The sequence below is a fragment of the Grus americana genome, chromosome 5, assembly GCF_028858705.1.
Source record: "Grus americana isolate bGruAme1 chromosome 5, bGruAme1.mat, whole genome shotgun sequence".
Classification (NCBI taxonomy): Eukaryota; Metazoa; Chordata; class Aves; order Gruiformes; family Gruidae; genus Grus; species Grus americana.
Window position 1 is genome coordinate 59,258,684 of NC_072856.1, and position 13,897 is coordinate 59,272,580.

Here is a 13,897-nt window from a genome sequence, read left to right on the forward strand (position 1 = left end):
TGGAACATTTTTCCTCCTATCAAAACACTTGGATTTTTCAGGACTTGGATTTACTCTTACTTATTCATAGATCTGCCATCATGGTCTGTTATCAACCTCCTCAGACAGGACAGAATTCATTCTGGTAGAGGTGATTTTTCCAGGCTGTTTCCATGGCGAACAAAGTCTGATTCTTTCATTGTGAGGATGCTAAAGCTGTGGTATGAGCTGATAAAGCTTTGATATCAGCTTAACTTGTGTTAAGAGACCTAAAAGCCAACGTGCTGCAATGCAGTTTGTGTTTCCCAGGTGCTGTAGATGGGACTTTCTGGTCTCAGCCGGCTGGGGGTCCACTAGCCCTAGCTGGTATAACATGAGAGATGGAGGATACTAAGCTTTTCATCCCACCCCTTTTCACTCCTCCTAATTCACTTCCTAAATCACCAAGCATAACTTTCAGAAACAAAGACAGTCATGCAACTGCTCCAATCTAAGCCAAGCCCGCCTGTCCAAGGGGACTTTCCAGTGACTGCAGAGCTTGTCTCGGAGCCTAAGGGGCAGACGAGGAAGGAGTCAAGCCAAGGCATTGAGCAAGAGAGCTGAAATGCCGTGAGAACTGAGAGCAGCTGAGGCAAAGCATTTCTAAACAGTCCTCCAGCAGGCTGGGAGCACAGCAGGAGGGCACAAGTGGGAGAAATAATTGGGAAGGAGATTGCTGGGAGTCTAAAGACAGAGATCCTGAGAGCTAAGAGGAGAAAAGTACAAAGGGCATGTGCCAGAGAAGGGATATTTGGAATTTGGCCTTTAGGGGAGTCTCTTCCAGGTGCCACCAGAAGCCTTTAGCAGATATTGCTGTGTTTCTATGTGGAGGCACATTAGCTCTAGGGACCCAGCATGGGAAATAGCATGCTGGGGACACTTGGTCAGAGCACCTTGTACCTGGGGCAGATAGGAAATGGTGCTATCACTCCCACATCATCACTGACTATGAGGTATCAAGTTGGGGATGCTCCCAGCTGCTATTCCCTCACCACCACATCAGAGCAATGAGCAGAATGAAATTCCCAGCGAGACTTTGTGCAGACACGTGGGTCTGCAGGGAGTACAGACAGCCTCCTGCAAGTGCAAAAGGAGCTTGATTTCCTTATGGAGAATGCTGGAGGGGTGATGGATTACTGGGCTAATTTCCAACAGATTCACTACGAAGTGACTTGTCACGTCTATAGCTGGTACAAACCCATATAACACTAGCATACATGGTTGCACGGCACAGCCTTTTTCTAGCATTGCCTGAGTTTCCTCTGATTAACATTCGCATCTGTTTCTTCATCCATACAGTAGGGATAAAAATTTGTTTACCTAAAGAAATATAGCTGGCGGATTAGAAGGCAGCACAGAGCAATAAAATGAGGTGTCCCAAGTAAGCCATTAATGCCAAAGCATCTCCTGCTCGGGGAGTGATGCTTCTCCTGTCTGCACTGGGGTGCCTGCCCAGAAAGGGGAGATGTCAGTCTGAATTCCCTGGGGTGGAGAGAGAAACCCAGCCTGCTCCATGCTCCTGGTGCCTACCTCCTGGTGTGTGTTTATGCAGAGTGGATGTGCCGTCAGCACTCTGTGCTTTTCAGTTCAAACCTCCCAAGCAGGCATACTGCTGAGTGCCTTCGGCTAGTGCATCAGCTAGTCTAAATACTGCCAGTCTCATCAGTGAGTTGGTCTTTTTTCAGCCACTCCTTAAGAAAATCCTGACCAATAACTGGATTTCAGCGACGGAAAGGCCAGACTCGCTGGCATCGGCAGTCTCACAGTTCTCCAAGCACCTGCAGCACATGAGAGAGCCCATGGGGCAGGTAGGCAGCTGGTCCTTCACCCGGGCACAGCGATGCCGCGGGGGTCCCACTGTCATTTGCGGGCTGTGATCTGACCTGCAGACTTCCCTCCAGTGGCCGGGGCTGTTTATAGCTGTGGGAACTGCTGATGCGGGGGAGTTCAGCTATTATCGTACTTCCACGTGAGAATAAGCAACATCTTTCCTTTCTGTAGTTTAAATACGGGAATTGATTTCTTTAAAGAGGAACGAAAAGCTTTGGTGAACATTACTATTGAACCTTATAATTCCATGAGTCGCAGGCTTATTTGCTCCTTTGACATCTATGCAGTTGTGAAATAACTGGCTAGGTGACAACAGCTCTATATTTACAATCTGCAAGCACCATCAAAACCTACTTTTAAAACAATCCTAAATATCCCCCTTCGCTACTGAGGAGCCAAACTGCCAACACAAAATCATGGGCTGTTTCAGGGTGAGGAGTATTTCCATGGCATTCCCTTGGGCACTGCCATTGCTCTGTGCCGGAGCAATGGGCTGCGAGCTGCCAGCTCCCTTCAGCAGGGCTTGCCTGGGCAGCATGTGCTGATGGCTTGCTGCTTTCGTGTATATCTCCTCTATGCCCTTGGCTGCTGCTAAAGACCTGAGAGCTTCCCCTGCCCTCTCTCACTGCTGTGGCCTTGCATGGGAACCACAGAAAAAACATGCGGTTTGCTTTTTTTAAACCAGGAGCTTCTACGTCATGTTCATAAGTACATGGTGAGGGAATACATCATGCAGGTCATCAAATCCAGACGGAAAATGAACAGGGAGACACGGCAGCAAGTGAGCAAAAAGATGAACCAGGAAGCCAGAATCCTTAATAATACGCTCATTGATCAGGTATGTGAGTTCCCTCCTGGCATCCCCCAGCTGCCCTGTTCCCAGAGGTGCAATATCCCCGCTTGGCTTCCTGGGGACCAAGGCAGCAGGCTGTCAAGGAGAGCAAGCCTCAAGAAATGTAAAAGTGCTTAAAAGATAGCAAGCAAGGTGGTTACTGCAGGTTCATGGTGTGGACTTCCAGCCCAGCGGCTACTCTGCAGTAGTGGCTTGTGCGTGCTCAGCTGCCAGCTCTCTGATTGCAGTGCCTGGTGTTTTAACACACTCCCAGGCACATGGGCGCTTTGCGTAGGGGTGGTTCATGTGCCGTAGGATCACATCCATCCCACGGCAACTTCTTCCTGGGCCTGTTCCTTTGGACCATGGGATGAACGTTGTCTCTGAAGGATCCCTGCCCTTGGTACAGCTCACGGAGAGGAGTCCATTGAGAAGGTCCATCCAGGCATACAGTCTGCATACAGGAGGGTGATGGGGAGAAAACTGTGGCTGTTTGTGTGTTTTGTGACTAGGCGACATCAGTCTGGGATTTTCAGAGAAGCCAAAGTTGAATTCATTGGATTTTACAGAAACTCAGGTGTTGGGGGCACTAAATCCCACTGAGGCACATCCCTCTCACAGATGAGGCACATGAAACTATTGGGCAGCAGAAGGTGAAGTCCTTCAGAAGGTGAGGACCACAGCCACAATGCCCTGCTCGGGTCTGGCTCCTTGGGGTGCTCATGAGCATTGGGGAGTGCAGAGTCAGGCCCCAGCAGAGCTCCCGGGGGTGCCTTGCCATTGCCACCCAGTGCTGCCCCCCAGCAGCACACTGCCCACCCAAGGGCAGCCTGTCCTGCCTGCAGCAGTACTGTCTTACCAGTAAAAGCAACCTGCTGCCATGCTCTGCGCTGCAGGTAAAAAGGCATTTTGCAGATGATGCGCTCCCCTCTGATATCTCCGTATGCCTCCTTATTCACAGGGCTCTGACTCCGACTGGCTCCTTCCCGCCATACACCACATTGCCAATATCATTGGGGAGAAGAAGAAAGACAATATCAAGGAGTACATCAAGGAGCTGTGTCAGGATTATCCAGATATCAGGTATGTGAAATGGCAGATGCCAGAACTGCTGGGCTCCATCCCAGACAGCACCAACCCACCCCGTGCATTGGCCAAGCTTTTCAGCTTTTCTCTGCTGATAGCTACACGTTAGAGGTCAAGGTGCCAGCAACAAGGGGAATCCCACCTTATTTTTCTTGATGGCTGCATCCTTTCTCTTTTTCTCCATCTGCTGGATCTTATATCACACACAAGTTACTTTGAAAGCCTTTTCAATAGAATAGAATAGAATAGAATAGAATAGAACTGAACTGAACTGAACTGAACTGAACTGAATTGAATTGAATTGAATTGAATTGAATTGAATTGAATTGAATTGAATTGAATTGAATTGAATTGAATTTCAGTTGGAAAAAGCCTACAACGATCATCTCATCCAACTCCCTGACCACTTCAGGGCTGACCAAAAGTTAAACCATGTTATTAAGGGCATTATCCAAATGCCTCTTAAACACTGACAGGCTTGGGGCATCGACCACCTCCCTAGGAAGCCTGTTCCAGTGTTTGACCATTCTCTTGATAAAGAAATGCTTCCTAAAGTCTAAACCTCCCTTGACACAGTTTTGAACCATTCCCACACGTCCTATCCCTGGATACCATTTTATTGCTCCAAATGAACCTTGTTTCACTATAAAGCTCCAGGTTGCTTTTCAGTGCATGACCAGTATTAGCCCAGCTTGCCAATTTGCAGGCTCCAGCTTTGGAACAAATAGTTTGTCTCCCGTTCCCAGGCTCAGACCTCAAAGTGCAGCAGACATTGACATAGTTCAGCTGCAGTTTCTGAAAGGGCCTCGGCACAACCACTGAATTTTGGGATAAATTGCAAATTCTTTTTTTTTTGTAGTTTCCATTTCCTGTTCCAAAGCAGCATCTGCAAAATTTAAGGCTACTGGAAAAATAAACAAACAAAGTGACTGTTCGTGCACGGCTAAGCAGTTGCATACCAGATGTTACCTCCTCTTCTACAGCTCTTCTACCAACCATTGAGAAGGAATATTAGTGGCACAGCTTGCAAGAAAATCTGTTTCATCAGAGTCATTTCAGAAAAAGACCAAAGGTTTTTGCACTGGGTTACACAGTTCCTGACAGATAATATTTATACAGTCAAAGTAAACCATAAATCTAACAAATTGTTCAGAACACTGAAGTGGACCCTCAAACATTCAGGAAAAAATGCCATTAAATCTATTTCCCTCTTCCCAAAACTAAAGCTTAACATTTTACATAAGTATATTTAAAATGAGTATGTCAGATATGCTTTGGGCTTATCTGTGTAAGGAAATTCAAGACGTGAACTTGAAAAAGAATAATTGTTCTGACTAATTTCCTAAGTGAACACACCTAGCCTAAAAAAAAAAAAAAAAGGGCTTAATCCCAGTGGCTAGGTTAAGCTGATGAAGGAGGCAGTGCCCATTCTGGGAAGGATGGGGGAGGTAAGTGATGGCTGGTCAGGCTTAGCTATTTGAAAAATATTTTACAGGCAGAAAAGCCATTTACAAGGCTGTGATTTGTGGTACTTTTTCATCATTACCCTTAGACCCAAGCCAGGTTTCAAGGCTTGTCCTCTTGGTTCACCTGTTTCCTGGTTTTCCATTATTGAGTAATACTATTTTTAACAATTAAGTTTGGAAAATGAGGCAGAACCTGCTGGAGCTGCATTGCTTCCTGTTCAAGTCTCTGTTAATTCTTCCCTTGAGCTCTCAGAGACGTCGCTGAATTTGTATATACCGAGATTACTGGAACAGGGTATGTTTCCAAGTTGGCTTCCCTATCTGTAATCTAATTAGTGCCTGTCAGCTTTCTAAATATTAGCACTTCCATTACTCAACTCAAAATAATCATTAAATAAAAGGTCTGCAGCCTCTTAGGAAAACTTGCAAAAGACGTCACATATCTGTGGAGACAGAGGAAGAAATTCCCCGAAGCACCAGCAGCAGGAGGGGGTTCCACCAGTGCAGGGTGGTAGGAGCTGATGCTCGCTGGCTCGGTACCTCTGGAGGCTGCACTCGTCCTGGTGGCTCCTGCAGTGTGGGGAGGGGACTTTCCCCAGCACTTTGCCATGGTCTCGCTCTGTCTCTGGCACGGTTGTTGGTTGCTTACCTCTGGGCTGGTTTTGCTCGCCAGGACTGAGAGAGGTCTTGTTTGGTTTCTGCAGGAAGGAGCACATCCTGGCAGTCCTCGCGCTCCGGGGACTGTGGTGCACCACGAGAGCGGCAATTTTTCGGCAATGTCATCATGTGCTGGAGAGCCCTGATGGTGGAGAGGGCAGCACACTCTTTGCTGAAATGGATGCCCCAGTGATCATCAGCTGCCTCTGAAACAGAACCAAATCAGCAGTCAGCATCCTCCCTCCTCCTACGCTGCGTCTATGGCATGATCCAAGATCTGCTACCCTGCCTCGCTCCTCTGCAAACACAACTTTTTCACTGCTGTGGTAAAAGGAGTAGTTTTCTGAACTTGCTACCCCAAGTTCAAAAACCAAAGGCAACAGACATGCCAAGACACTGACCTCCTGCAAGAGCTCCTGGGCAGCAACTCCAGCCCAGGCACTGCGTCCACCCCATGTTCAATACACATTTTACGGCTAGGCAGCTGCTCTGGTGTTTGGTCCAAGATTGAGTCTCTTTTCAGAGAACAGGAGAAAACCAAAAGGAGTTGACTCAGAGCTATATTAAGGCTTGGACTGTGCATTGCATAATTTTGCAGCAGCAGAGCAAGAGTCTCCTTCGTAATTAGTGTCCCTGAGCAACCGAGGGGCAGAGCTTGGGCAGGGATGTGGTAGCACCCAAGACTTACTTCCTCCCCTGTGAACCAGCTGGCCAAACTGGCATGACACAGAGTTGGTGATGCTGTGACTTGATGCCACAGACCACTACCTGCCTGAGGAGGAAAGCCTTGGGGGGTAACCAAACCCCACAGCCAGGACATGCAGCTCATGGACCACTCTGCACTCCAGGAGGGGCCCTGTGGCCCTTCTGGTGTTTCAGCAGATTTTCCTCACTCACAGTCGGCCTTGCAAAGCTCATGTTGGACTGAAGACCTATTCATGCCATCACACCCTCTCTGTGTGGGCAGACATGTCTGGATCAGACGTGCCATGTGGGGGGAGGCTCCAGGTCTTCCTTGCCGCAGGGAAAAGGGCCACCATGCCCCTAGACCATTTTCTTGTATGTTCAAACATGTTTTAACAAATCTGGTACAATCTGACTGCAGTATGAAACCTAATGTGATGTGGACAGGCATAGCACTACAGATCAGATGCTCATCTGGTGTAAACCAGCATCACCCCATCGGTGGGCATGGGCCACCACCAGTAGAACTCCGTGAGGGAGCTAAAGCATTACATCCAGCATCTGCAGAGGAAACTAAAAGAGACATCCAGCAGCCTACAGCCATACAAATCTGATTTTATTTAATCCAATTTATCCTTTCGGTTGTCCTCCACAGGAATTAATCCAAGACTCTGTACAGAGACATGTTTACGATTGATCAATTAATGTGATAGATGTGGACATGGCAGAGCCTTGAACATTAATTTGTCTGTGGCAGAGCTTAGAGCATCAGCAGTGAGCCTCTTCTGTTTCCCTTGCTCCAGTTTGCACCAGTATAAATTTCAGCCCATGTGAGCAGCAGGCGCTGGTGACAGGCCAAGGGAGCTGCTCTGATGGATACGAAATACAGAGTGCACCTTTAATTTGCAATCATCATATGAAAAATTTTCTAAGGTAGATTTTCTACCTCCACAGTCAAGATGAGGTGCTTTTCTAAAGATGGTTTTGAAAAATTAGGTGTAAATTCAGAGCTTGAGGTAGGAAATCCTGAGAGGAATTTTCTGCCCTGCATCATTCTTCTATATAGCTCACGACTATTCCTGCAAATCCTTGGCTTGGTGACTCTCTGTATTTGCTATGGAGAAGCAGAAGTAAAACATCATCTGCATCTCCCGTTATGTGTGCAGAGCTCAGGAACACTTTGGAGCTTCCCTTCCCTGTCCTGGGGACATGGTGCAAGCAGGGAGCCCTGGATTAAACCCCCCATGAGTGTGTGAGCTACATCCCCCGTCCCAGCAGAGAGGAAGGGCATCAGCACTGAGAGATTTACATTTGATGTTGACTAAGTGGGGGAGATAAAAAGGGGATTTCAAGTTTTGCATCCTCAGTCTGAGACATCTAAGACTGGATTTTCAGACAAGTGCAGGATTTGAGGCACTAAAGCCTCAGCGGGAGTTTTTGTGCATCAGAAATTTCCCTCTGCCCTGTGTGCACCTCTGATCCAAGCACCTCATGCAAGGCATCTGCAGCACAGAAATTTTCCCAAGTGCATTAAATGTATACTGGGTTTTCAATCTTATTATTTTACCGGCGGTCCCTCCACAGAGCAGCTGCCTTTCCTCAGGCTCCAGCCACCTGGCCCTGGGATTAGATAAGGTGTTCGGCTTCTGTTTTCTAATGAAAGCAAGTTGCTACCCTGAAGTCATGGAAGAAAGCTGGGCATGATGACCTGCCTTTTGTCACAGCCTCTCCTGGGACACTTGGATCCTGCAGCCTGGCATCCTGTGATCCAGGGGCCGGAGCACAGCCTGCTTCCTGCGGGAGCTGCTGCTCTCCCGCTGCTTGCTCTTGAGCAAACCAGTTTAAGGTTAACCCCATTAGGGCGAGACTATGGTTCAGTCCCTGTCCTGCCCCAACAGCTACGCAAGCAGAGGGAGCTCCAGGGTGGGTGGGGAGCAGGGGTCCCCGTGCCGAGCAGGAGGATGCTCGTCCTGGGCTGCGAGAGCAGATCCTGGAGACACCTGAGCAAGGAGATAGAAAGGGCTGTGCTCTCCGAAATGAGCTGCTGCTGTCCAGCTGTCTTCTGTCAAACACCCGGTGTTCATTAGGACCATATTTCACATTCCAATAAAAGAGGAGAAAGGCCTCCCAGGGATTTTGTTGTGGAATATGTTGCTTTTGTAGGAGAGTGCCAAGGAGCTCACTTATTACCCTGTTAACTCCCTCTGTTGTGTCCACTGTCAGCCCTATTGCTGCCCCAGCCCACAGTTACATTCCCCACTGGAAGACACAGCTGGCTTTTACCCTGGAGGGACCAAGTTACCATGTGCAGATACATCCTCCGGTGAATAAGGCTTCCTTAAAAGTATCCGACTAAATGGAGGAGCCAAGCTCTCGACAGATTTAGCTTCTCAGGGGTGAACGCTGCATTTCAGCGGGGGGGGGGTGGGGGGGATCTGGTACAGCTCACAGCACTGTGTGGGTGGTGACAGATATTTTTTGTTTGTTTCAGAGGTCTCTGCTGTTTCACAATACTGTTTGTTTCTGGTTTGGGGTGAAAAGCAGCGTTTCCAGTACTCTCTGTCCAAGGGAACAGTGCCTGCAGCCAGGGTGGCCCGTGGGCTGCAGTTTGCCATCCGAGACCGGCTTTTGGGTGCCATCATTTCAGCAATTTTGCTCGGTGAAATTGCCCTTTCTTGGAAGGGATATGCAAAACAGGCTCACTCCAAGCAAGAAAGGAACAATACCAAGACACTGCAGTGAAAGCACAGGAGGCTGTCCCTGAGCTGAGGATTCTAATCAAGCGGTCAGAATATTCCAGAAAAAGCCTTTTAATCCAGCAGCACTATAATGTTTAGCTCCCTGCCGTGAGGTATCTTTCAGCAAAGAGCTCTCCATTGGGTTAAAATATTAAGGATATTCAGTAAGAAGTGGGTTGCAATATTACATCCACTTTACGAGCTGGGCAATGTGGCCTGACACCACCCAGCAAACACGGCTGGAAAGAAAAGAGGTGTCAGGATGTTATTATCTCAGAGGTGGCTGAAAAGTAAAGCTGTATTAGTTTTAGGCTTAACTACTTTAGTAATTACATACCACAGGTCTCCAACGTACAGGTGTTTAGCAAACATTTCTCTTCTGTATTTTGCATATATCTCCATGAAATCTTGCTGTGGTTGGATTTAACTGCCCCAAAGCCAGATGTTTCAGTTCTCCGGGCACTGGGCAGATACAGGAGTGCTCTGCTCAGCATCACTGTGCACTTCCATCCCTAAAGGACATTTTTATGTAATACTGCCAATGATGACATAACATTAGCACTGGGATTGGCCCACCTCTCCCATAAAACCCATGCAAGAGATCAGTCAGATTGCTGGAGCATTTGTTGAACATAGCATGTTTAAACTATTACAAAAATAAGGCAGTATTGGGAAAAGGTAAAGACTGATGTAAATTAATGTGTGGCAAAAATGGATTAAGATTAACTTTTAAAGAACTACAAGAACTTCCTCTAGTCCCACAGCCACATAACTATTTGCCTGAGAGCACTGAGCAAACTTGAACTTTGCTTCCCTGTATTCATCCCTGTCACCCACAGCACTGCAAGTAGTCTCTAATACTCGTCCACTCTAATACTCTTCATTTATATTTGTAAATTCCTATCAAGTTGTATTGGGTCTGGCTGAGATGGAGTTAATGCTCCCCAGAGCAGCCCTCACAGTGCTGTGCTGTGTATTGGTAGCTAGCAAGGTGTTGGTAACACACCAGGGTTTGGTACTACTGAGCAGTGCTGGCACACATCAAGGCTGTCTCTACAACATTTCTTCCCCCATCTCAGCAGCAGGCTGGGGGTGGGCAAGATCTTGGGAGGGGACAAAGACAGAACAGCTGACCCAAACTGACCAAAGGGATATTCCATACCATATGACGTCTGCTCAGCAATAAGAAGCTGACAGATATGGGGAGGAATGGGGGGGAGGGCATTCGGTTTTTTACAATGTTTATCTTCTGGAGCAAGCGCTCTGCGTACTGAAGCCCCGCTTCCCAGGAAGTGGCCGGACATGGCCTGCTGATGGCAAGTAGAGAATGATCTTTTGGTTTTTGCTTTGCTTCCACACGTGGCCTTTTGCTTTTGCTACATTAAACTGCCTTTATCTTGACCCATGAGTTTGGGGTTGCTTTTTTTCCATCTTATTTTTCTCCCCTCCCTGTCCTGCTGAGGAAGGGAGTGATAGAGCGGCTCGGTGGGCACCTGGTGTCCAGCCACGGTTAAACCACCACACAAGTCATTCAAATACATTATCCCAGAAAAGGAGTAACATGTAAAGCAGAGAAAACTCCAGGAAAAAGCTGTTGTAGTATTTTTGCCATCTTCATACTACCTAAGTGAGATTCTCAAAATGCCTGTGTAAGGCTTTCTCTGTTAGCTGCACAGAGATTATACCTCCTGCTAAATAAGGCAGAAAAAAGTGAATGGCAGATCAAAGATGAGCGCCTAAGTTCCAAGATGTCTGATCAGACATAGTTTATGTTTAGCCGTGCATGAAATTGGGCCTGGCAGCACGAGTAGGCCTGTAGCACAAGAGCTCCATAACAAGGATGGAGCTGGGAAGCTGCCATGGGCTTCATTACAGGATGCAGGATTATACCTTGGGTCCCAGGACTGTGGGGAGACTGGCATCAGGCGAGACAGAACTGCTTTTTTGTGAACAGTGTTACACAAGTACAGAAAAAGCAAATCAAGCCAGAAGGCAGAACGGGGTGGTTATACAGCTTGCCAAGCCATCCCCCCGGCTGCACTCAGCCCCTAGAAAGGTGCTGGCAAACTGCAGCTGGGAGAAAGATGCTGATAATCAGAGGAAAGCTCAGAAAACAGGAATGATCTTGCAAACTGCATCCACAGAGAAAGAGAAGTTTGCTTAATATTTGTCAGTGCAGAGCACTGGCCTTCAACTTTTTTCTGTCTATGGACTAAAAAAGTACTTTCCAGGGAAGGCACAGAGCACAGACACGATCATCTTCCAATCAGTAAAATATTGCTGCAAAAGGGAAGGAATAAGCTCCTCTCCATTTTCGGTAGGGGGTCAGGCATAGAGAAACAAGCTTCTGCTCCAGCAAGTAGATGCAAGTTAGATGCAGCAAAACCACCACTAGTGCTGCCAGGGCTGATGCGTGGCGTCCATACCATCAGCGGCATTTAGCAGCAGGCCAGACAGATACCTGCAAGAGATGTGCTGGCATGGCTGGTCCTGCTCTGCGATGGGGACAGATGTGCTGAGTCCCTTTCAGCATGTCAACACACAGACACAGGAGCAGGAGTGCGTCGGTGACCTGAGCCAGCAGGCTGATAACACGTGGTGACACGGATGCTGTGGCTCTCTAGGGCCGTAGTGATGCGAGGGACCATGGGGCCATAAGCAGCCCCAGGGGGCTGTTTTACTTTCAGATGCTGACCTACAATGAGGACCTGCATCCTCGGTGGCCCACAGTGCCAGTGGTAAGAACAAGACCAGGGAGTTTTTCTTGCTTTCACATGCACCTATCCATCAGCGCTTACTGCTGACGCTTATCATGAGTAATCCCAGAATTGAAATTAAAAGAAATCAAAGTAATCATAAAAGTCTGGCATCCTAAGCAAGGCACAAAATACTGGGGATCATTTCCTGAGTGAGGGAGCGCACAACTTTACAATACTTTTCCAAAACTCAGGAAAAAATATTTCCTGAAGGAACTGTGCTATGAACAGAAGCTTGTTGAGTAGATAAGAGGCAATCATGGAATTAATCATCAGGGATTCACTAAGAGGAGCAAGGCCAAAAAAGCTGGTGGGTTTTGTCTCCAAAATCATGTCACTTGCACACGTGGACCGTCATCTTCCCCTCACAGCGCAAGAATGCAGTACACATGCTTTCATCTTGAGAGCCCTCTAAACAAATGGGCCTTGAGCCCTCCAAAACACTAGCGAAAGCCCACAGTGCCTCTTTCCCTCAGTGATCTCAAGGCTGAATCCACTCGGCTTATGTTCTTGCTAAGCAGCCATTAGTCACCCTCCAAAACAAAGACCATTCCCCAGGATGACGTGTGTACTGCCTTCAAGGAAACACATGGAGAGAAATAACAGCCCAAAGGGCCAGGCTCAATTTGCCCGTGATAAGAAGTTGTCCCAGCAAGCTCAAGGAGGAGATGTTATTTGGAAGCACAATTGTTTGCGGCTGCTGGAGGATGGATGAGGCACTGCGCTGACTCGGGAGACCTTCTTCTGGATCTGATGAACTGGTTCCTGGGGGACTAGGGCGAGGGGTGAAGGGGAGACAGTGGAGTGCAGGGAAGGGAAGCACCAAGAAATGGTTTGTGGTGCTTGTCCCATACATCTCCTGCCCACGACTTGGTCTGCAGCCCAGCCCTCCACCTACCTCTGCCCAGCAGGAGGTGATGGCCCCTGGAAAGGTAATGGAGAATGAGGGACCCACATAGCTCTGGTCCTACAACCCCTCCTATCTCAGGAGTGCCTTTGGCCCTAAGAGTGGATGTGCAGCCTTGTGGCATCGCATGGGAAATGCCTCTCTGCAACTCTGTTCTGTCTGAAAAAACAACTCTTTTTTTCCTTTTTTGTTAACCATATGACTTTTGTTCATTTCTTCACTACCAAACAGCCCAAAGCCAAATTCAGCCATGGCACAAGAAAAAATAGATCCATGGGATTGTATCAAGTTGTGGCCTAAATTTCAACCCAATTATTCTGTGCAAGGAAAAAAAAAAAAACAACCCCACCTCGCAGGCTTGGCATGCCCCTGGCATGGTGTCACTCGGCGTTGCGGCCAAGGCTGCATTCACCACGGCAAGAGAGCCCTTCCCGGGCAGCCCCCATGGTGGAGTCCCACATGTGACGTTTCAGTGCTGCCCACGGGGAGGGGGGCTGAACCTGAACACACCATTTCCTCTGCTTTTGGCCACAACCCTTGGGTCTGTGATTTCTTATTTCCATCAAAATGCCTTTTGCAAGTGATTAAATACTGAAACAGCTCGAAGTTTTCTCTTCTGAGTGAATTAATAAAAGAAAAGAAAAAAGAATTTGTTTGGCTTGCAGCAGGGCAGAATTACTTGAATGGATGCCTAGTTTTGCTCTAGAGCAAAACATCCAGAGCAGGAGAAAAATCTTAACTAAACTGCCTACAGACAGGCAGCAAAACTCACAGCAATATTGTTCAATTTCCCAGAGTTATTCACAATCTCTTGCAAACAACAACTGCTCTTTCTCCACAATCAGGTAACCTTGGACCTTGGTGTGTGGATTTAGATGCCATTGTTTTAGTCACGACACAAAAAATGAATTGCATTGTTGCTG

General features: G+C 47.7%; 1 protein-coding gene across 4 annotated transcripts in view; it reads left to right on the forward strand.

Moving 5' to 3' along the window:
• EXOC3L4 (exocyst complex component 3 like 4) overlaps window positions 1-10,488 on the forward strand; it is a 28,892-nt gene extending 18,404 nt beyond the window's left edge. For 2 of the 4 annotated variants that reach the window (XM_054828290.1, XM_054828291.1), the window contains exons 10-13: window positions 1,704-1,826; window positions 2,534-2,686; window positions 3,642-3,763; window positions 5,937-10,488. In XM_054828290.1, coding sequence (XP_054684265.1) covers window positions 1,704-1,826; window positions 2,534-2,686; window positions 3,642-3,763; window positions 5,937-6,099 — 561 coding nt within the window. In that variant the 3' untranslated portion in view covers window positions 6,100-10,488. Of the gene's footprint in view, window positions 1-1,703; window positions 1,827-2,533; window positions 2,687-3,249; window positions 3,351-3,641; window positions 3,764-5,936 lie in introns of those variants that run through there. The other 2 variants (XR_008577435.1, XM_054828292.1) reach the window with 2 other exon arrangements.
• The last annotated feature ends 3,409 nt before the right edge of the window (window positions 10,489-13,897 follow it).